We start from the raw sequence: 25,180 nt of genomic DNA, 5'->3' as shown, positions 1-25,180 counted from the left end.
AGTCTTTTAGTTATATATGAATACAGACAAATAGACAGATGTCTAACATGAAACTCTATTAAAAAACTAAATTCCACTCAAGTCTGACAAAGTTTTTATATAAACAAGCTGAAAACTGCTTTGAATCCCCACACAGAGTTAGTTATTTGGCAAAAATGACTCACAGCTAAAATATTCCTATTATGACAAGTCACTAAGTGCGTTTAGGATTTTGTATCAGAACTTGTAATTTGCAAACAGCTCTACCCATGTTCAGCTTGACACACAACGTATCACTGCAGCTGAAAGTGCAAAAATAAATAAAAAATACCCCACCCCTGAGTAATACTGTAAATACATCTAATGGTAGGAGAAAATTAAATCAGAAAATGCTTAGTATTTGACAAAGGATGGTTTTTAATAATCGTTTAAGCCTGCTTTAAAAAAAAAGACTTCAGGATTTTCTAACAGGTATACCCAATAAACAATGTAAATACTTTGTATTTACTTTCATGACATTAAAATGTGTCATATCAAGCCCTCATGAGCAGAGAATGCTTAGTCAGATATCTGTATTTGCTGACTTTTAGGTTCAAATAAAAGACTTCCAAGAACATCTTGAAAGCTTTTGTTTTTTGTGTTACTAGTTTAAGCATGCATATGAGCAACTCCCCATGAACGTCATCCAAACAGGAAAACGTATTTTTCTAAGTAATTTCAAAACCAGTAGACACTGTGTGTTAAAAGGATTAATTAAAAGTTGTTCCTCATATGCACACTACACAAAGTAAAACAAAATTTTAAAATATGTCAGATAAAACATCTGTATCAAATCTCGAAGACTTTAGAAAGCTGAAAACTTATTATTCTTGGTGTTGTGATACCCAATATTGCTGTTGACCACTGCTTCATTCTTCAAGTTGTAGTTTTCATGTGAAAATCATGGTACCACCAAAAGATACATTTGTCCCCAAACCTCAGCTGCAGACACTTGCCTTTTTTTTTTCCCTCTGACTGAATTTGAGATTCTCACTTGAAATGTGTCCACAGAGATAAGAAGGGCTAAAGGTTGATAGAATGCTTAGCTGCAGAGCCCCTACTCCTGCCAGCTTGCTCTAGCTCCTTTAAATCTGCAAGAAAGCCTCAAGATTTTTTGTTCAGTCTTGTCCTTCTCCAGGCCATACTTCTTGCAGTCTGGTTTGTCTATTCCTACTTCTGCTGCCTTTTGTTGTACTTCATTTTCCACTTTTTCTTCATCATTCTTTGCTGGCAGCCATTCTTCTTCTGCTTCTTTGTAGCCACACCTTGGTTTCTAACAGGCTTAGCTGGATTGCCTTTTGTTTCCATAGCTACTGGCTTTCCCTCATAGGGTGTGTCTGACTGCCCTTTCACTCCAGTCACCTAGACACATATGGAGAAAGAAAAATAATTTTAAAATTAACTAGAATTTATAATCCTAAATCTGTATTAAGCACAAATATATACAACTCCCTTCTGAAAACTACCTTCTAATTCTTGCAATTCCAGCCATGGTCATCAGGCACCGACTGACTGGGTGACAGGCATGGCTGGTCTCCTGTAACCAATATGATCTGACCACTCCTGCCACTTTTTTGCCCATATCCCTATATTTCCTTATGGCAGAACCCAAGTTACATGAGGTTATTAGGAACTGAGGCACAACTCTATTTTGCTTTCTTATGAAACATATAACTGGGCCTTGAAAGTATCCCACAGTTCACTAAGCTAGACACAATTATCACGTGGCTTTTACACACATGAATTATCTTCTTAAATTAAAGTACTCCCATGCTTCTATATGGAAAGCACTTAAACTTTCAGTTAAAAGGAACATGGCTTGGTTTTCTGTCGTACCATATTATTATCCCACAATTAGTAATGGAAAGCCTCTGACAATTGTTTTTTTGTTGTTTTTTTTTGGTGTTTTGCCAATTTGCTTGCAACCTCTCTCTTGACTGCGTGAGATTTCAGGTATCAAATACTACAGGTAAGTGGCTTGTTGCTGCTCCCACAGAAGAAGCATTAATCTTGAGCCCTCTCCTCTACCTGTCTACTTATTATTAAGCTGGTTATGGTTAATATCTTAGACCTCCAACATGTCAGTTTCTGCTGAAACAGTCCAAGAAGGTCACGATTTTTACATGTGGGGGAAAGAGATGGACAACTGGAGATGAAAGTGGTACTGAAAAAACAGGAAGCTGGATTAAAAGGTCCTTCCTGAAACTGTCTGAACAAAAAGTACATTGGCAAAAAGTACCACCACCGTGAAAAAAATTCAGTAATCTCTATAAATGCAAATACCTGGTTCAGCTGTAATGCAAGTCTGTAAGTTGCAAAGCTTTTAATTAAGTTTAATGCTACATTCTTTTTGCTGTCCAAAATTATTATTAGATGACACTCAAGATTTCGCCATCAGACAGGGAGTGGGGGAAAGTGTATTCTTACCTGATTTTACCTGTTTACATTTGTTCTTGTCATTACTGTTCAAGTCATCAGAGAGAAAAAGACAACACGATAGCATGAGTCCTATGATCTACTTAAGAAGCCCATCTTAGAAAATACTCCATTTCCCTCTGTTAAGAGCAAATGAGCTTAAGCAGTGTTTTTGCAATGTTTAAAGGTGAGATGAATCTTGCCTTAAATATTTTTCAGAAAAAAGAGGCATCCCTGTTCTTTGGAGTGGATCCAGAACTCCAAAGGTTCTCTCTGACCCCCAGAGTATCAGATAAACATGTACTAGCTTAGTACACATACATACATACAAGGGACTGAAATAGACTATTTCAAAACTGCTAATGTCATTTTTCCACCGTGTGTGATACCAACCTTCTGTTTCCTCTTGGATTCCTGGGGTGCAGGTGGAAAGGTGCATGGAACTCTTCCATGAATCATGTGATAGGGCAAAGGGAGGCTGGGATCCAGTGGCACCCATGGGACTGAAAGAGTGGCAGGTACAGGAGGCAGATCACAATGAGCTTTATGTAAGTTATAAGATGCTCTCACTGACTTGTCAAGAGAACTTTTGTAGATTGCAACTGAAGAATCTCCTGCTGCATGACTCAACAAGTAAGAGCCCTCCTGCAAACTAAAAAGATAAATTCAAAAAGAAAAATATTATTCAGATGTTTGTTCTGTTTCATTTGATTTGAATTGCTACTAAGTCCTTCATGCAAAAGAAAAACATCTTCAGATATTTGCTTATCAGAAGCTGTTTTATAAAAAAGCTATAGAAAAGAAATGCATGAATTAAACTGTGTTAATACATACTAATTTGTGCATTTATAATGTAGCCATAATGGGCTAATTTATCATCAACATATGGATTATTTAAGCATACAGTGAAACCCATCCATACTTGGAAAACTTAATTCTTTAGCCAGTGCCCTACAAAGAACAGACGTGCTCTAAATCCATGCAGGATTAAACAAGTTTTCAGGAAGATAAATGTCAACCAAATGCCCATATCAAGAATCTTAGTCACAAATCACCAAGCTACAGAATTATGAAGTGTAGGAAAACTCTTCTGCAAATTGAATTAAGAGGCATCATACACACAGTGCAAGAAACCTGCTTCACAAAAAAAAAAGAGACACCTGCAGATTGAAAGCCTACAAGTAGTTAAATACAAGAAGCAGTAAGAGAGAGGCTGGAACACTATACAGAGAAAGATATATACTGTGATAAGTCAAGCGAAGAAGAAGGGAACATAAAGAGCATTATTTATACACATTAAGCAGAAAGACTCACAAAAAACAGACGTCCAAACTCTAAGTGTCAGCCTCCATACATAATACTACAACACACTCCTGTGAACTGTTTAATCAGCACAGAACACAAGTTTACACTCTTCAATAACTGGTTCATAAAAACCAAGCTCTCACCCTTTCACATAATTGATACAAAACCTGTAAACCTAAGCATTTTTTCCACAGTACTGCATCACGCAATGCTAGCCCTATAAGAATTTAAAAAATATGCAATGTTCCTGGAAAAAAAACAAAAATCTAAGAGTAGACAAGCATTCTACAGAAGACACAGAATGACCCAGGTAATGCTGCAAATAAATACAATGAACAAGAACAGAGCACTTACTCAGACACTTTCTTCAAAATGTGATGAAGTATATTTAATGAATTTGCAGGCCTGTGGACAAAAAAATATAGGGTTGTAACATGCAAGGCTTGTTAGGGCTTTAAATAATTGCTAAAATCCCCTACTAATATACTCACTTAATCAATCTGACTTTTTCTCTTAAAGCTTCAGGAGAAATCTTTTCTAGCATAATAAGCTTTGATGTAAAAGCATCAATACGTCCTGAAAAACATTATTTCAATTAATACACAAAAAATAAAAGAGAACAAATGCAAAAGCAGAATTTGCAGTCCTATTGCATTTTAAAAAGGAATAAAAAATTTTGCTCTTTTACAAAGTGCAGAACAATGAAAAGTATCCATCTTGCATGGTAACAGAAAGTGAAATGCATAGCTGCTTCAGGTACAGACATCTGTATTCAGGCTGTCTTTCTAAACCAGAGAGATCCCCATGATTCCTGCAAACCTAGCATCTTGAATTATGTCCAGGATATGTCACTCATTTTCTTATGGCCTTAATCTAACCAGTTTCTATCTTCTGAAATTCTTTTTATCCTTATCACTCTGGTTCCTCACTGTACATATCATGAAACTTTACCATTTGCAACAGACTTACTTTTGAGTATTATCTACTTGTTTTTCTATTCTGATACACTTTATCAACAATTGTTTTTTTATTTTCTGGCGATTCTGTACCTTCATCTCTTGATCTTTTATCCTCCCATGAAAAAATAAAAATTAAAATAAAAAATTAAAATCCAGGCCTTGTTCATGGAAAAATCATTAAAGATTGAGTTCTTAGTGCTAGCTATGTCAAAGACAAAGCTTTGCTCATCACTTCTTTTAATAAAAGCTGCCACCAACAGTTTAACCCACATTTTCAATTGACAAGCAATGAAGATCATTTGCAAAGTTTCAGCACTGATGTGGTGATCATGCCTTACTTTCAGGTTCTCCCTCATGTTCTGGTTTTCCCAGAACTCTGTTCTACTCCAGCTCCCACAAGGAGGATTAAGTGAAGGCAGTATAATAAAATACAACCAACTCAGTGGAATTTACAGCCTTAGCATAAGCCTTCCCTCACAGGAAGGGTAAATACTTCCATTGTACAGTTAAACTGCTAAATCAAAGCATTTCACATTCCAACCTAAACATTACTAACAATTTCTTATGTGATGTGTGACAAGACCAAGTAACAATGCTGATTTTCAACAAAATTTAAGATAATGGACCAGGGCAACTGATTTCTTTTTCAACACTGTACACTGCTACTTTTGATACCTTCATTTTGTGCAAGATTAGGCACCTTGGTTTAGTATTTGTCATTGCTAAGCACAGGAAAGGAAACTTGAAGCACTTATTCAAAAAAATAATGTTTGTGTTCTCTTTTCCTTATCAACCTCTCCTTAAATAGGAAACTTCTCCATTTCAAAACTCAATGGACAGCATAGTTGTCTTGATTTAAAGGTCATAATAATCCTATGCAACTGCAGATAAACTATTATTTTTGCATGAAGTTTTACTTTTGCACTTAAAGCAAATAAGTAAATAATGGTCAGGGCAAAATGTTCTCGTTTATCAGCAAAGCTTATTACAACTTTATTTATTGTTAAGCGTTTTATTTGGGAAACATGTCACAGAGATTACTCCCTCTGCAGATGTAACATTTCCTGTCAGAGTAGCAAAGGGACTTAAATCAGCAACGAAGCAAGGTGATCTACCAGCACTTCTGTTTTCTGTCATCTGCTGAGCTGACAGCACTGCTGAGTCACTTTGCTGAGCTAGGAGACACCTCCCTTAGCCACAGATTCAACACTGAAGAACAACACTGGACACTCATGAGGCACAGACCAAGGTCCAAAGAAGTTTCCACACGCTTATTTTATTACAAGATTGTTGAGATAGTGAATTATGTTTTTCCAAGAACCAAGAACTCCTAAACAATTTAATACTGAGGTCTGCTGCATGCTTAAAACTTCAATTTTTGAGGCTTCACTTAAGATCTATACAGTTTCAGACCAATTTGAACAAAAATGCAAGTTGCAGGTACTGTGTTAGTAATGGTAAAGTCACAATTTTCAAACAGTTGTTGTATAGTTGCAAACTCAGTGTGGGGTAAACTTAAAAAGAGAAGTTAAATATATGCCTCTACAACAGATGACTTAAAACACCAAAGACACGAGAGCAGCAGTTTTCGTACTTTCAGGTATCAGATTCATGAAGGAGAATGAAGCATTCACCCCATTTTAAACTGCCCATAACACCAGGATATGACCACCCTTGCAGGATTGTCTCTGGAGGCAGAATTTCAGTATTTCTCGATGTAAGCAGAAGGGATCCCTAAGTAGAATATGGCTACAGTTTCCTGATAAAACCTGCTGTAGGTGTTCTTTGATAAAATGGATCATTTACTTCCACGACTGCCTTTTCAGTGACCTCCAGTATATGTTGGTACCAAAAATCTGCATTCCCCAATTTGCCTACCTGAGCAAATCACCTCTTCTGTCAGAATCAAAAGCTGGTCCTGTGCTGAGAGTCCAGCTCCCTTAACTTGCTATTTGTAGCAGACTCTTTTTTTTAAAAAATAGTGGTGGGAAGGGGTCTGCCCCCCACACTGGGCGTACTGATTTACTGTGCAGGACAGAGACAAGACTAAGTAATCCTGAGAATACTAATCCTAATCATCAGAGCACACAAAAAGAGAACCTCTGTGGAGCCTGGGGTTTGCTGCTGGAAGAAATGTTTCCAAGAGCTGACAAACAAACACCACTGGAATAACCAGTGTTTCTCAATCCTGACCATGTTTTCTTCCAAGCTCATGAACAGAGAAAGCACTTAAGAGGCCAGGCCACTGTAGCCTGCCAGCCCAGAGCTCCAGGCTCATTCCACAGCTGCTGGTTTCTATGCAGGAGACACTGAGGAACCTCTGTATCTGAAGGGGACATTCACAGACTGGCCATTCACACCAGAACAACGCCTGCAGCATGCAGTCTGCTTTCTCCTACACTCCTGAGAGCCTCTATAAAAAGGGTGTTGGCTGATGAGCTGTCTGCAAACTTCTATGTGCAAGCCATAAGTCAGGTATCCTGTAACTGATGGGAGATGAGATAACTGTGTGTTCCTTCAGCTTGTGTACTTTGTAAGCAAATTAGCTCTCTCTACAGTTTCATTATTTCCTCACACTGCTTGTGACTCTACAAATGTCAACAAAAACATTGATAAAAATCTTCAAGGGAATAAATTTCAGCACAATTCAGTACACTCTTCTTCTAGAAAAAAAGAAGAAATGCTTCAGTATAGTGTGTTAAGATACAATTAGAAATGGAGAACTATGTGCACAATTATCTCTGTGAGAATTTTTTTTACAGAAGTAAAAAACCACAGCAAATACCGTTTTGGTTTTTTTTTTCATTTAACATTAGAAACAATTTCCATTAAATATGGACAGTTGACAACGATAAATGCACTACTGTCCCAAATTTACTACAGTTCACACAAGCCTTTCAATTCCCTAAGATGCAAAGTAAGGATTAGGAAAGAGAGAACTTAGAATTTCTAAAATACTATTCTGACATGAGCTACCAACAGCATAAGTGTAATTCAGTGCACAAGTGGAAAGGTTAGGCAACCACAAGCCACAATTGCTGCCATAACAACCATAAAACCCATGATTTTTTTCAAGAGGAAAGTGAGACAGCTCCAACTGTAGAACATTCATTCACTGTACAAATAGGACTGCCCTCACGTAATACCAAGTGCCAAACACATTCTAAAATGCATTTTAACTAACCACTTTGTTGCAGATTTTCCCTTTTAAAACCTTATTAATTACAAGGTAATTAGTATCAGAGAGTTCTTTATATATTAAAAGCATTGTTAAAATAATCTGGCTACATTCTTTATATATGTTGGTTTCATTTCTCTACAGAACATATGTATCCTAAAAGAAAAACTTTCCTGATTTTTAAAATGTCACTGTACAAACATGAATACATGATTTTCTGTAGGACATTTGTTAGTGAAGCCTCCCTGATAATGCTGCATTCCTAGCATGCTTGGTTTATGTGGGTAAATGGTCTTATATTTTGCTGTGAACATTTCCATGCTTTGCATCCCTGCCTTACTGTTTGTTTTTATGTAATTCCTGTGCTTTGAACTACAGCTGTTAACTCTTCCACACCAGATATGTAGTTTCCTGCTTCATTATCACTGAATGTGTGTTACTTTTCATGCATAGATTCTATTACATTGTCTCCTGTTTCCATCTGGTGCATGACACAGGACACAGAGTAAGAAGACCATCCCTTTGACAGGAGCATTTCAAGGTATACCACATCTTCAGAAATTAAATTTCATGGATCACAACAAAAAACCTGGAAAATGTGCTTAAGTAATTATCACTCAGTGTTCAGAACTCCTGAGGAATATCACAACTATGGAAAAAAGTTGCCAACAAATATATGCTACTATTTTTCTATATGTTTTTCTCCTTCCTGTTAGGAATTTAATTTCTGCAAAGCCAGAAGATTACTTCCAGTACCTCAGACACAAGACATGGACCTTGCTGTCAAGGACTGCAATTTCTCTTATTTGTAAAAGACAGAACTTGGTTGTCTTGCTTGTTTTTCTTCATTCTTTTGTATCTTACCTGTCTACATATTATCAGCACAGAAATGTGAACATCAGTGCCTGTTCTCAAAGATTAAGTAACATCTGACCTTTTTCCCCATACTGCAAGCTCAATCACTCCTGCAATAATTCATGCTGCATGGCTCATTAAAAAAACCCAAAACAAACTTAGAAAAAACTCCAAAACCAAAGACTAAGTAACAAAGATTACTAACTTCAGAGAACTAAATTCATACCTAGAGCTGCATTTGTCTTCAAAAAGTAACTAAACATACTTATCTGAAACAAAGATTAGTGGATGCTACTAATGTAAAACCAAAGCTGAAATCAATCATTCAACAGAAAACTCAGACAAAATACTTGAAAAATCAAAGTGAAAACCAAAATTAGGAAGTTAAGTAACAACATATAGAATATACCTTTAGCAAGTATTTTTCTCTTCTATTATTCTATGAATATTCAGACGTAAATGTTTTTTTCAGCAAAAAATAAACACATGAACTTACCAATATAGAATAAGCATTCAGAATGCAACATACTCTCTGTCCACAACTGACAAACTTCACTTTCTGTAAGAGCTTCTACACCATAATAGGCTTGGTATTCTAGCTTTGGTAACAGGAATACTGGAGTAAGCTATAAAGGGTAAGATAGAAGAAAAATCAAAGGTTAAGATAGAAGAAAAATCAAAGGTTAAGATAGAAGAAAAATCAAAGGTTAAGATAGAAGAAAAATCAAAGGTTAAGATAGAAGAAAAACCAGCATCCATTATCCAAAACTAAGCTGCATTTTGTACTAGATAATCACAGTAGTCTTCCACTGAAGCTGAAGCAACAAAGTCATTTCACAGATTCTGTGGGATGGCTCACATTCTACGAAACCCACAGTATAAACTTCAAACTACAGAGTCTCTATATAGGAAAAGGCAAAATGTACAAAAAACACCCCAAACCCTCACACCTAGAAAAGAAGTAATTATTCCATGCAACTAAATACACTTGAAGTTCATCCTTCCGTGCTGTACTGCCCTCTGCAGGAATTGAAGAAAAAATACATTATTATATTTCTGATTTGGTTCTCATTAGTGGAATTATTGCCCTTGTCAGGATCTCACTTGAAATTAGAGCCTAGTGATAGATCTCTCATTAGAAATCAGAGGCTAACAGAGAAAATACAAGCCTTTTCTCACTGACAAATCAGTTTAAATTACAGCAGGAATTAAAAATTAACAACAGTGCTCGGTTTCTGATTACTGAAGGAACTGTTTACAGGCATTTAAAGGCAGTGGCTCAAAAGCAAAGAGAGGCTATTTCTTCAAAATAAGATTCTGAGCATGGAATCTTTGTAAGTAATCAGTAAAAAAGATTCATTTCCATTTCAATGACATGTGTACACCTCTATAGGTCTACCATATTTCTGATATTCTAGGGAGGGAGATAACACATTAAATTTGTTAAGTTATTAAGAAGATTCTTGATAAAATCATAAAGTACTGAGCATTACAGAGTAAGTTTTCCTTCTCTTAATGTTACAAGGAATATTTGGATTACATTTGCACTTAAAGCATTTTATTCCTTAAGACAAATGACTTGCCATAGTCTTTTCAAACAGAATGAATGGAATCTCTTAATCTTCAAACGTGTGCTGAGGTCCATTTTATCTCCTGTTTCTCTGCTTTACAAGGCATAATAAGGCTGAATTCTGGCTTGAAAATATTTATGAAGATTGATTCTCAGAGCCTTGGGCCAAAAACCTAATTGATGCATTAACTTTTAAGTTTTAGTTCAAATTGGCACTAGTTTACAGGAGTATAATTACCCATTCATATTACTGTAATGTAGTTTTAGTAAGAACTGCAGAAAACACACATGCTTATCTTCTGATCAAGTAGGTTTCAAGAAGTCCCAAGTTATTCTTCCCTCTCTACTGCAAGTATTTACTTAAAAAAGAAACACACTGTGGAGTTACAATTAACTATATTAATTGTTTGAGTGAAAACACAAATGCTATGAAGGACTGAGACCCCAACTTTCTACCTTCTGAGGCTTTTTCTTTTTTTTGTACCGAGGCAATGACTTCACTTTTTGCACACTGCAGCGCACAAGTAACAACAGATCATGCAGACTGAAGAGCTTATATACAAGGTTGCCATCCTGCGGTGCCTCATACTCCGAAGGGTCTTCCTCAAGCATTTGAAGTTCACTTGTCAGCTTTCCTAATGAAAATAAATAAAACAGAAAATTACAAGCTTGCACATTCCTTACCATGAAACTAATTAGTTTTTTTCTCTTGCAGTACATGTTTTAAGGTTTTGTATTTGTTTTTGTAAACAGGATCTGCTTTGTTTCCTAAAATTTTGGGGTAGCAAACATTTAGTTAGAAGTTGCTTATGCATAAAAACAATTTAAACTTGGAAAATGTCCCCTATAATTTTTAAACACTGTGTATTTTTAAATATTCCCCCAGATTTTATTCTTATCATTAGATTTCTTACACAGAGCTGTGAGACACTGCTCATAAAATGGAGTTCAAAGGCTGGTTTTTAACCCATCATCACTCAACACAAAAGAGACAAAAATTGTATTTAAAATATGTCTCCTGAAAGCTGCCATCCACTTATGGTAGCACAAGCCCCTGTTCCAAACTGAGATTGCTTCACCTTCAAATTCAGTAGTAATATATTCAAAAGAAACACTCAATTTCTTTAGATGTCAAAGTGCAGCTTTGAGATAGGTTAACAAACATCCCTGCATCCCTTAAGAGGTATTTTAACAAAACATTTAAACTAAACAAGAATAATCTTCAACCTGCTTCAGAGTAACTGTTTTGTCCTGCAGATATGTGGAAATATGTGTCAAAACTACATATAAAAATAAGTATCTAGATATACGTATACAAATAAGTATTGCTGCAGTGTTACAAATAAATACATTTAACCTTAAATTTGGAGTTCATGTGCATCTTTGAACACATCTATCCTGTGTGAGACACTATCATCCAAGTGAACAGAAATTATTATCTGTTAGTAAAACATTTAACTCAGTTCAGGTTTTCTGCAAAAGAAGACACTCGAGATTTATCAGTTTGCTATAGAACTTTCTGTTTGGAAAATTATTCTATTTTTTCACACTCTTGGGCATCTTAGCAAATATCAGCCTCACTACCTCTATTAAAAATAACAGTAAACTATTATCAAATACCTGAATTCCACTCTCTGGCCTTTTAAGAGACAGAGATATAATAAGAGTAACTGGTTGCTCAAGCCATTTCTCATTAATCTTGGGGAACAGATTGTTGGGAGAGAAGAAACAACAACTAAACTGTGACTCTTGGACACTTGCAAACCAGCCTAAAATATTTGAATTTCTGAGAAAAAAGTAACTCATTCCACTACAAAACTATTTCTTTTCGTTGCTTAAAAACCTTGTTTAATAGCTTCTTGTTTCTCTCAAGTAAAAGAGTATTTCACATTCATCTCTGTGGACAAACAGCTCTCAAAATGCTCCCTTAAGCGTGAAGGACAGTAATTCTCACAGAAGGTACTGTTAAAAAAAAAAAAAAATTAAGTCATATCTCCAAATGTAACATAGGTATTATTATCATGTCCTTCAGGTAAGAAATGGTTTCTGTTAAATTTAAGTGAAAATTTGCAATTTTACTCCTTACACAATGAACACAATCACTTACTCCTTGGCACTCCCTGAAAAAGCCAAGTCCAGGTATTTCTAGATGAGACACTGGGATTTGAGGCAGGGGCTGGAACTGTTTCTCTGCTGGAGTTCACCAGTGGATTTGAAGACTGAGACTCATGGGCTGGCACAGCGTTAGAATTATCACAGCTCACTGCTGGCTGCTCATAATCTTTTTTGGAAGGTGACTTGAGAAGTTCAGTTTGCATTTTCAAAATCTGCCCAACAGGATCAAATTCTTTGGACAACTTTCTTGTATGCTTTCTGGAGGCATTTCTTTCCTGATCCTTGGTAGATGAACAATCAGTCACGCTTCCTAGTGGAACCTGGGTGAGGGAAGGGGATTTGGGAGTGTCTGCTGAGGTTTGAAAAACAATGTTTGGTACAGCAGTTTTGCAACTATCAGTGGTTTTAGATTCTGTATCAATTATCAAACGCTCTTCATCTGTGTCACTACTGCATAAAGAAGCACAGATCTCATTTTTTTGTCCAACATCAGCCTCTTTCTTGCCACTGAGAGCATTAGACAGGGTACTGAATGTTGTTTCATTGCCTGATAATTCCTTGGTCATGACGTGCTGTGCCTTGTTCAGTCCTACCTCCTCTGAATGAAAGCTTTTTTGAGATGAATTTTCTTCAGGGCTGATGCACAGAAAGCTGTCTAACGATGGAAGCTGCATACTGGCACATGATGAAACCTGCTGCTCAGAAATGGTGTTTTTCTCTTCTTCACCTACATTGTTTATGATGGGTGTACTTTTTTCACCCATTTTTAGGCCATGTGATACAACTTTAGCAGTGCTACTAACTGCAGGAGAAGAACTTTCCATTTTAGAAGCTCTTGAGCGCTTGACAGTTGCTCCAAAAGTTTCCAGTTCTGTCACATCACCATCAAAATCCATCCCTGTGTCATCTGGTAGGGGAATCTTCCTGTACTGGTAAGTATCAGAAGACATCTTGAAACAGGGAGGAAAAAATAATATTAACACCTAACAAAATTTTAGAAAGAACCCAACCAAACAACAAAACAAAACTAAACAAACTAACAAGAAAACCCCAAACCAAACAAAGAAGTAAAGCATTTAATGACAAATGAGACACTGTCAAAATGAAAACATAAAAAAGGTTCTACTATCCCTATTTTGAACGTTGAGAGAAAGGGCAACATGGTTTAAGTCAGTAATTGGAAAAAAATTCTTCCTGTGTTTAACATGCATTACCTTAAGCCCTAGGAACAGAAAGGCCCTTAAAAAGACAACTCTTGAGAAAACTATTCCCACTTAGATAAACTCATCAAAATGCATTTTAATGAACTGAACATTAAAGATGAAGTTCAACAGAAGCATTTAAAGGAACCAGACATAATTTTGTGCTGTGACCAGCAGCACAAAAATTACTAACAGTAAATGTATATTTTCCTTCAATACCACTGAACAAGTAACTTATGAATTGTAAAGTAGGCCTTTGTTTTATTTCCTGTTTTTTAAGAAAGGGTAAAGCTACCTACATCCCACTGAAACAGGTTGTCCTCAGCTGGTTTGTCCATTGAGACATCAGAAATTGAAACATAAGATGTTTTAGTTGCTAGGAAGTCCATTGGAATTTCATGGAAGAGCTGGTTCCTCTCTCTGACTGTCATTTCTTTTCTCAGCAGGGGTGAATCAACATAAACCACTTTAGCTGGTTTGCTACCTTTTCAAGCATGGAAAGAGACCAAGTACATATTAAAGGAAAAAAGACTGTTAAATAACCTAAGTAACATGACTGATCAATCATGGTCAAATCCATTCCACATTCATGCCAGAAGAAAATAACTATACTCTTATTCATTACCAACAGAAACCAAACGTATGTCCCCATACAGTGTGAATCACTAGGATTCTGCAGTAGGATACACACCAGTTTAACTGGTAACCAGATCTTAAATGCAGAATATATTCAGAAAGTCCTTTATGTATTAATTTCGGATCTAAAAATTAAGATTAAAAACTGCAAGGCTGATATAAAAGGAGTCAGACATATTTTTCCAGATAAAGTAATTTAATTTCATTTAGCAAAGTGTAAAATTTTGATTTTGTAGGTATTTGACAGCTTATTTACTACCATAGAGAATTCTGCTATTGGAATTTCTGTGAAATGCTCACACCCTGACCACTGTAAAACAACAATAATCGTACTCATCATGAAAAAACCCTTACGAATTAAATAAAAGTGTAACACAAGAGGAAATCTATGTTCATATTACTGATGGAATGCTTAACAACTCAAGTATAGCATCCAGATGAGTTAATTAGTTTATTCAAAACATTTTTTGTTGCATATGGGAAAAGTGATCTCCATGGACATTAATGATTATTAATCATTCTATGATGTAAATACCAGAAGATGTTTGCTCCATGTTATCTCATAAAACTTAATAATTTCTTCTTTAGATAATGAAATCAGTTCACTTGATAATTTTAAGAGCTTCATGCATTTGTTTTCTTTCCAATGAGCAGAGCATACAGATTTGAAAAGCCAAAGGACACGTATCTGATTTTTTTCCCCAAGTGGAAAATGCTCTATGTCCAAATTCAATGTTAATGGTTATAGCTCTAGAGGTTGTTACTATTCTCAGTAAGAGGATAGAACAAGGTGTAAAAACCTACAAAATGACCTTCCTATTAGCTCTCTTCCTTGAAAGGGTAGATAAAAATAGATTTTTTTTTAAGTTCATTTTTCATGAAAAATCCGATTAAACTACACATTTTTCTTTACACCACAAACATCCCTGATGCCTTACCAGATGACAACTGATAACTATTAACTTCAAATTATGCCCATTAATGTGCTTGAACAAGTAAAATGTCATTCCATTGTTTGACTCCTTAAATTAAAAATATTCATGTACCTATGAGAAACTATTTTCTTATAGCTACTGTCTAGAGCGCTGCTTCTTCAGGAAAGGTAAAAACCTGAGCTTATAATTACAATTACTATTTTAATGAACCATAGCTTCTTCCTTTTTTAAATGAACCCAAAATTAAACTGTCCTATTATTGTGCAGACAAAACCAGACTACCTCCTACCTTCCTGCAGTTGGCTTTGCTGGATTTTTTAATTTCCTGTTCAGTCAGCACAAAGTGACTATGAGAATATATACAGGTCTTCACAAACAAAAAAGTAATTTTTATAACAAAATCATGCTATACCTGCAACAGGGATCATTTTAACACAAACTGGAATTTCCCATTGTTCCTTGTAGTTTAGCCCATGATTATTCAGTAAAGTAAATAATGACTTATTACTTAAAACAACTTGAGGACAGTATTTCAATGCAAGTTTCTCTGCATTTGAATCTGAACTGATATCCTAAACAGAAAAAAACACATTTTAAAAGATTTTAAGACAGACACATTAATTTAACTTCATAAGGAAAAAAAACCAAACCCAAATCAACATGGATTAACCCCCTCCAACTCCAAAACCCTAATATCACCACAGAGCCAGGCTTCAAAACAAAAACAAAAAAGCAAAAAGGTCCCCTGAAGATTTCTGGCTGAATCTGTTGCATCCACTTTCCAGCATCAGAAAATGTACCTTCCTATTGTGTATCTTTCTGTTAATTCCTATTAATTTAAATTATAAGGATGAGTAGGAATTTGGATGAAATACGGAAGTTATGTTGCAAAAGAAAAAAAGAACATTGACTCACAGACATATTACAGCTCTTACAAGTTAAGAAATAGCACAATAAAGACTTCCAATATTGAAGCATGGCTAAAACTGCAGTTGTTTGAATACAGGTTGCATATAATGGGCCTTGAAATACATATAAAAACATGAACACAAAATCAGAAATTTAATTATGAAATTACTGAACACTCTGGCTACAGTTTTCCGTGAAGAGAAGAGGCTGGGATTGCTCATGAGGAGAACATCAAGGACTAAGTCAAAAACGAAAGCCCAAAAGCACTGAGGACCATGAGACAGAAATAAGATAAATCGAGGTATGTTCTTTCTTCTGCCACCTGAGACTTCATCAGAAACATTCTCTCTATAGCTGTAATATCCCTTGAGGTATGTATCACTCTCCTGCATTACCTTTGCTATTTTTTCATCAAAAGTGTCTTTGCAATCACAGTGCCTCTCTTGTAAGCTTGTTTTTTGATATGCGAACAAACTCCTTACAGTAGTGGATAACAGATTATCTGGCATAAGCAGTTATACAGAATGCAAAACTCACTAAATTTCTCTGTGGAAGACTGCAAATGGTAATATTGGATACTTAACAGTAAGGGGGAATGGAATCTAAAAACTGTTCAAATCAGAAATGGAGTTCATGCTGTTTAGCAAAAGAAATTCTCAGGGTAAGCTAAGCTTACTGACTTGTCAAAAAACTAGACAGTCTGAAGCATTTCTTCTAAATCTTGGCACTTCTTTCTTAACTCAGAAACCTTTATATGCCTACATGCATTCATATGTATGTGCGTACACACCAGCACACACACACACACACACACACACACACACACACACACACAAAAACACACAGAGGCACAGATTAAAATTTGCAATGCAAGTTTACAAGGAAGAACACTGCAATGAACAACGCAATCTGGATTCCACAGAGTGAGCCAATTCAATTGGACTTTTTAATTGTTCACCTGCCTAATGCTTCATTGAATGCCTTCAAGAGGCACTAAGTTCAGAAGATTCAACTTTTGAAGAGGGCAGTGTGATTGCTACAAATGAAATACCAAACAAATAACGATACCATAATATTCCTACACTGCATGATGTGTAGCGGTAGGAAAAAAAATATTAAGAAATGTAATGCTGCTACATAAAAAGGACCAAATTGCTCTTCTCTACAAAACATTCCTTAAAATGACAATAAAAAGGTTACTTACATTGTGAATAAAAGAAGCCTTTTTTTCTGGAGTTATAATAGATGTAACAGTTTTATAATCTGTGGGCAGTTGAACAGGCATGGTAGAGAAATCTGTATTAACACGTCTTGCTGTACCCTTGAAGAAAACAAACACTAGCAGAAAATTGCTTTAACTGAAGTAATGCTGACTCAACACTGCACTTCTTATAATAAAAAATACAAAGAATTTTTGCTGGTGCATTATAAAGTTAGTGTTATAATAAAGAGTATACTATTAATGTAAGATTTTCATTGCAAACATGCAATGAAAGGTGTTAAGCTTTACTACCAAAATAATTTAATTAACATCTTCATTAACAACTGTAATTATAGATTATAACCTCTAACCACAGCACTGAGTTAGGCTTGTAAAACACGTAAATCCTTGCATAACACAAAGCAGATGTAATTCTACTTATTTGAAAAGAAGACCAAAACAATACATGTACATGAAACATTACCATTACAAGAAGATTTTTTTCCAGTCTGAAGGTCAGTTGTGTATGAAACTTTCCTCCCATGATACTCATGATCTCCTGGAGGTTGTAAACCTCTGGATACTTTTGTACATGTCTAATACAAGCACGAAATAATTCCTAACAAAGAGAAAGTATGTTACGGATTTGTATCTTTCATAAGAATTTAACTTAAAAGAAGTTTCTTGTGCAAGTTCAAGGTGCATTTGAATAAACTTTCTCTAGACAATACAGATAAACCTAGCAGATTACAGCTTAGAGACCTGTTCAACTTTTCCAATCAGAGACAGAATTAAAAAACCTAGAGATATGAGTGCAACTCAATAATAATAATAATTCCAGTGTGATTCTTTAAGAAGAGAAGGAACTGAACACAGGCAATTACCTCAGTATAAAGTAGTGCATCTTCAGAGATGACATCATAATCTTGGGCACAGCTTTTCGCAGCATTTTGAGCATATTTCATAAATTCTGTAATTTCATTGTTTACTACCTCTCTCATTTGCTGTGGGGAAAAAAAGAAATAATCTAGGTTTGTTAAGACAGAATGTAATCCTCCAGGCTAGGTATTTAACCAGCAAGATTTCCAGAGAGGTTGTACAGGTGATGGTATGAGGGAGGGCACAAGTTCCACTTGCTGCTCTGTTTGGCAAGTCTTTGCACAGGCTCTAAGTTTAACTTGCATTTAAAATAAATACATAAATTTTCAAGGCCTCTTTCATTAAAAAAAAAAATTAAAAAATCCCAACCTCACAAAACACCCTCCCCCCCTCAACAAACAGACTATACTTCAGTAACTTACAAAAAGTTAAAAGACATTGTTGCAGCAAGCTGACACCACAGAGTGACAAAGATATCTCAGCTCTGACTTCATAAGAAATTAACACCAATGCAGTAGGTACTGATTTCCTTGGAATTACCTTCTCATTTTTACAACATAAAATAAAGGAATTAGCATCAATAAGGGAGCATGGCTCAAAAACATTTCCTGATTAATTACGTTAAACAGGATTCAACTAAAATGATACTTCCAACCAATATGAGACATAGGCTTTCACCTGGTGTCATTGCTGACACCAAGCAGTAAGTGGGAACTCGTGCCTTTCCAGCCCTGTAAGAACCCCGCTCATGCTGAAGAACAATTCCCTTTACAGGGTGCTGTCAAAGACAGCATCAAAATGTTTCCACCTCCCAACATTACTTAAGAGTGCTACGTACCATTATGAAAGGCTAAAATCACAGTAAAGTGAACTCTTAACTTCTCATTAATGTGGGCTTCGGGAGGGGGGGGGGTAAGTGAGTGTCTGATCAGCTTCCAAACCTCTACACTTATCATCACTTATTCAGACTACTACTAGAAAAACCCAAAACAAAAAATAAATCCCCTACCCACTTTGAGTGAAATAGTTTTGCTACATTTTCATGAACTCTTTGTAACAAAAAAATTGTATGACTCCCTCTGTGGTATTCATATATGCACACTTACCTGATATGTGAATAATTCTCTTTGACTTGCTGCATTAACCTGAAAATGGTTTAATTTTTTGGAGTACTTGGTCATCAGGTATAAATATGTTTTCTGCTCCTTCTCAGTCATACAAGAGGTAAATGGGTAAGGGACCCTAGGTTCTGGGAAAGGATGGTCATCAGCTGTGCTTTCAGCCTCCCCCTGAACTGGATCTGCAGCCTGTGTGGTAGTCTGTCTGTTTTCTGAAGAGTTTGACAATGCCTCCACATTCTTCTTTGCCTCTCTGAAAACAAAGTAATAAATTAAAGAACTTACACTTTTCACACAAATGTAAGTATCTGTCAGAATTAATAAGTGGAAGTCATGGAAGACTAAACTTCAAATCCAGCAAAACATGCTGCAATATACTGCACTGTTCCTATTCTTACTCAACGTCATGGGAATCCCTGTATTCTGAAACTTCACCTGCACAGACTTACCCTTGGTACCAACAGTAGGTTTGGCACTGATTTAAGGATGAAAATAATAATAATAATTGATTTTTTTTTAACAAAATAGCTTACAACTTTATCTGTATATTCAATATTGAGGTGACAAGCGAAAAAGGAAACATTCTTTTTTTCTGGAAACACCAGAAAGAGCCTTTCTTTCACTGTAAAAGAAGCAAATTAAAACTACGTAGTTGTAAAAATAGAAATTACAAATTTCAACTATGAAATTCCTAAAACAGTATACACTGTAAGAAATTATTTTCATAAAGAATGCTGAAATCAGCTGCCAAAAATAACATTCAGCTAAGGAAAAAGGTGCAGCTGCCCTAATAACAACAAAGAAGTAACATATGAAGGCCACCTTCCTCTGCTCTATTTAAAATAACTGTTCTTGAGAGAGAAAAATGAACATCAGCTGCTGATCTCAGAAAAAGCCTATTTTCAAGATACAATTTCAGCAGTAGAAAACATCCCAAGTGTTATTCAGATCCAGCAGTATCACATCCACAGTTCTTAATAATACTTCACAGCTGTCTCTCTGAATATGAGAATGTCCATCCTTGTGGCACAAACTGGCAAATTTAATTAAAGCTGCAGCAGCGACAAGATGCTGACTCAGATATGTCAGGGCAGGAACATCAAGAAACTGTAACAGCTTAAACTGGATATATTCAGCACTGAATGAAATGGCAGCACATAAAAATCATTTCAGTATGCAGTACTGTCACAGTCTGCATCAGGGTGCAAACCAAATAATCTGACAGAGCTTTTCTGTCCATATTTACAGCATTATACTTTATTTGACTTGACTGTTTAAATTTTCCCCCTTCATTCTATCATCAACCTGCATTCACACCTTCTGTGGTCAGAGAGCAGCCGCTTCAGTAAGTATCTATCACAAATCCCAAAATACAAATTGACAAATTTCCTCCAGCTTTTACTTTCACGTTTGCCCTGACAAGTTCTCTTTCTCTTCCTCTTGACCAAGGCCACACAATTCAGTCCCATCAATTTCTAAATTTTTCTGGTTGCAACTTCAGCTCTGGCTATAAAATCACTTCTACAATACAGAACTGAACACAATCCCAGCCTCCAGTGCAGTCACATCTGCACCAGAAACCCTTTTTCTACATCATCAAAAGGAAGGAACCTACATTAGCACCCAGTGTTCCCAGCAGCAAGATCTGAGGGCTGTCCTCAGCTTTTCAAGTCTGAAGAAAGTTGCTCTGACAAAGTAGCAAAATCATCTCTAGCTGAAGATGTGAGATATAAAGAGTTATGTGATGTAGACTACCCGCTCAGTGCCATTTAATGAAACCACAGCAATTCCCCTTCAAAACAAACTATTTCTCCACCTGCTGCATTTCCCACTTGAGCCCTGTAGCCAGCCACCTTCATCTCCCATCCACATTTTTTGTGGCACGAATGGTCATCCACCAGGAGACCCTTGACATTTGTACCCCCATACCAGATTTCTTAAAAAAAAAATTTGTAGCCTACACACAGTCCTCCAACTGTGGAATCCCAGGAATATAAGGTATGCTTTTCACCATGCAAAATAAATGTTGATTCTAATTTCTCAACTTAAGAAAATTAAAATAGGCACCAAAACCAAACAATACTCCCTGTACCACATCATTTCATTTCCCATTCATCTGCTAAGACTCTATAGTTCCTTCATTACTCAAGGAATTAACTGTACTGCTGGATCCATGTAAACAGTGTGGGCTACTACCAAAACTTAGGAGTAAAAAGGATTTCAGTGTGCACTATCAGCAGCCTTCTACTGAATGAATCAACATGGGCAGACAGCAAGACATTTTCTAAAAACAATTAGGTCTGATTCATGGGCTACAGCATCCATACCATGACCTATGAGTGGCCTAAGAATACAGGTGAGACTTCATCCTGCCTTGGTACACAAGAGAAAGCAAATAACAAGCACCACCCTCCAAACAACCCACCTGAAAGCTGACCCCAAACCCCCCATATATCACCTCCCACCCAAATACATGGAGACCAGAGGTCCCAACATGGGTTGTTCTTGCCTTCTAAAGTTTAACAACAAGTAAGCACAGATGATCTTCTGGGTCAAGGAATCAATAACAAATCCTTGCACACCAGCAGCTTACTCTCCCACTAGTAAGGGTATGTATCAACAGGAAGATGAGAAACAGTAAAAAACTATAACAAAACAGAATATACCTGTTTGACAAACGCCACAGTTCAGAGAGGCTCGGAGCCAATGAATATTTTTCATAAATTTCACGGGAGAAAAATACTTCACTGCCATTTTTTGGTGAAATGTCCCTGATAATAAAAGAAAACAAAATAAGAACATTACAATATACAAAAAAAAAAAAAAAAAGGCTACTTCTTCCCCTGAAAAACAACAAAAAAAATTTTATTAAAAAAGAAAAACAAGAAGAGACTATTTACATAGTGTTTCCACATTTTTTATTGAAGTTACATATACAGTCTAATTCCCTACTGGTTTTCAATAATAAAATATGCACATTCTTCACCATACAAAAAGAACAATTTAGTTAACGGGGGATATAAATTCCAGTTATGTGAAAAGAAACTCTTATAGAGGCACATGCTTTCATATGTTATGCATTACGAAAACTGATCACAGATTTGTTCTGGTTGGAAAAGACCTGTCTGTAAGATCACCCAGTCCAACCACTAAGCCAACTCTGCCAGGTCCGGTGCTTAAACCATATCCCTCAGGTATGACATCTCCATGTCTTTTAAATATCTCCAAGGGTAGTAATTCAACCACCTCCCTAGGCAGCCTATGCAGTATTTAATTACCTTTTTCAGTTAAGAAGTTTCTTCTGATATCTAATCTAAACCTCCCCTCCTCACTAATAAAAAAAAAAAAAAAACCAAAAAAAACCCCAAACCAAAACAAACAAAAAACATTGGGTTGAACTGGTGCAATGATGAGAGAAAATACCAGAATTTTTAATTTTCCAGAAAACACATTTTGTCTTCTACACAGCCCTTACCCTCTCTCTTTCTTTTTAGTTTAGCCCTTCCAGTGCAGAGTTTACAGATAGCCAATCTTACCAAATTATTTTGAAAGTCACGAAAAAAGATTTACCCGCCTTCCTCACAAATAAACTAATTCAAAACCCACTCACCTCTCTAGGCTTAAAAAGCCTGATTACTTCTTTGTAGGGCTTTCCATATTAAAAAACAAGAACAGCGTCACTGCCACAAATCCATACCCTGGAGGTGCATGACTTAACTGCTCCTCATTTCTGAGCAAACATTACATACAGACTGACTCTTCCTCAAGGAACACGCACCCCCTCCTCCCTTCTTCCACGAACACAACGAATGGCGCGATCCCGGATCCCCCTCACCGTGGGAGCGCAGCCCGTCGGACACGGGACCCCAGCTCGGCCCCCCGCTCCGCCTCCGCACATGCGGGTTCCACCCAACCCCCATCGGGCTTTCCGCGGAGCCTTCTCCTTTCGGGGGGGGCTGCGCGGAGTGCGGGGAGCTCTTTCCACCCCCCGCTCTTCAGGCGGGGGCTGCGGGGTGAGGGGGGGAAAAGGCGGGAAGGCGCTCACCAGCTCAGCAGCTGCCCCCCGGCCGCCATCTTGAGGGACCCCTGGGGGAGGTGCACGCGCCGGTTCCCCGTCTCCCCGCCGCCTGAGATGCCGAGCGGCATTGGCCAATCAGCGCAGCAGAACGACCAGCGCACGGGGTCAGGTGTTCTGAGCCAGCCAATAGCAGCGCGGGCACCGGCAGCTACTGGAGAGGTGGCGGCCGCCATCTTGTGCAGGCGGCAGGGCTGGGGCAGGATGGGCTCGTTGTTGCCGCCGAGGCTCGGTGCCAACGGGGGCCCCGTCCCGAGACTTGAAATGTGCCCAAGGCGTCTCTGCGTCATGGGCTCCATTTCTATACCACGTTCTTCGCTAAGGTGTGGTATTGACCAGCGGCAGGTCCAGCCCTGTGTGTGCAGGGGTGGCTGGGCCGTGCTTTACTTGGCGCCTCGTGCCTGAGGGGGATTGCGGCCGTCTATGCGGCTGAGGTGCTCTGCGGTGGTTGCCGCATTTAGCAGCTTTCCTCCTCTCCTGGGTTCCCAGTTTCCCTGGCTCACTTCGCAACATGTGGACACCATTATTCTGATGATCAGGCTTGCCATTGTGGTAAAGTGTGAAACAGAAAAAGGCTCAGTACCGGTAGGTCTAGGTGATGGAAACTCATCATTTCACGGTTGTATAAGGAAAGGTAATCCCTTTACAGCTCTTCAAGTGAAAAAAGAGGGAAATAGGGATTGTGGGATGAAGCAATGAGAGCCTTCACACCACCTAGATCTGTAACCAAAATTCTGGGCACTATATACAAATACATAAAAATCCTGATGTGATTCAGATTGATGTGTGCACCTATCAAGGGAGTCTCTTTAGCTTGCCTGCAGATCGGTTTTAAGGACATTGGTTAATTTTTTCCCTTTATTTGTTTGTGCATCTCAGAGATGCAGAAAGGTTTTTATCTGCCTGCTGGATCCACCCAGAGCCCACTCCTGGAGGTAGCTTTGTAAGGAGTAATCTTACTTCAAAACCCAGGTAAGGTAACAGTTACATAGGCAGATTAGAAGATGTCTCAAATTGTGATTGTGGCTGGTTTAATCCTACTTAAATCTGCATCTTAAAACCTGCAGTGTCCTTTGCTACTTCCTACATTTTATCTACTTTCACGCCATAAACATGAACATCAGGAAACACTTAATTGCAAGGGCTGCCCAAGTGCTGGCACAGGTTGCCCAGGGAGGTGGTAGGGTCACTATCCTTGGACATACTCAAAAGCCATGGTCCAGACATGGTCCTGGACAACCAGGCTCGTGCTGGCCCTGCTTGTGACCTCAGGAGGCCACTGTCAATCTCAGCCATTCTCTGAAATAGTGAGGGATCAAAGCTACCAGCTCCTAACCTACAGCTCAGCTTTCCTTGTGGGCAGACATAGGAATCTGCATGTTGGCTCTCACTTCAGGAATATTGAACATAAATAGTTGTTTATATAGTTGTTTCCTAATCTTTAATCTTGTTAGTTAGGAACACTGCTGTCAATGGGAAGATTGGGCAGGATGTCCAATGGATGAGGAAAAAACCCTCAGATTTTCAGTGTCTCCAAAGGCAGCTTGAAGTCATGAAGCTGCTGTAGAACAAATGATACTACTTAGTGCTACAGGTCTAAGAAAACAATCATTTTGACTAGTGTTTTTTGTAAACCTGATGTGTAGGTGAAGGCTGCTTCCAGATACACTGCTTCAAAGCTGAACACTAATACATAAATCTGGATCATGGTCAGGCACAGAAATACAGGACTGCTACAGCTCTGTTAAAGACAGGCATTTATGGGTAGGTGCAGAAATAGAACTGAAGTCTTATGACCAAATGTGTTGTT

General features: G+C 37.4%; 1 protein-coding gene across 1 annotated transcript; it reads right to left on the bottom strand.

The window, feature by feature from the left end:
• Nucleotides 1–372: 372 nt before the first annotated feature.
• Nucleotides 373–23,474, bottom strand: ICE2 (interactor of little elongation complex ELL subunit 2). Its single transcript, XM_071754917.1, has 15 exons — nucleotides 23,341–23,474; nucleotides 21,962–22,066; nucleotides 19,284–19,548; nucleotides 18,183–18,302; nucleotides 17,783–17,917; nucleotides 17,302–17,418; nucleotides 15,601–15,760; nucleotides 13,917–14,101; nucleotides 12,408–13,365; nucleotides 10,757–10,935; nucleotides 9,227–9,356; nucleotides 4,230–4,314; nucleotides 4,093–4,143; nucleotides 2,827–3,085; nucleotides 373–1,380 (listed from the first exon to the last, which is right to left on the bottom strand). Exons 1-15 carry the CDS (start codon nucleotides 23,439–23,441, stop codon nucleotides 1,189–1,191), a joined length of 3,042 nt encoding a protein of 1,013 aa, XP_071611018.1. The 5' UTR covers nucleotides 23,442–23,474; the 3' UTR covers nucleotides 373–1,188.
• Nucleotides 23,475–25,180: the final 1,706 nt, after the last annotated feature.

Source organism: Heliangelus exortis, chromosome 11 (genome assembly GCF_036169615.1).
Source record: "Heliangelus exortis chromosome 11, bHelExo1.hap1, whole genome shotgun sequence".
In the NCBI taxonomy this organism is placed as follows: Eukaryota; Metazoa; Chordata; class Aves; order Apodiformes; family Trochilidae; genus Heliangelus; species Heliangelus exortis.
Note: the sequence above shows the minus strand (reverse complement) of the source record. Positions and strands in the feature narration are given on the sequence as shown.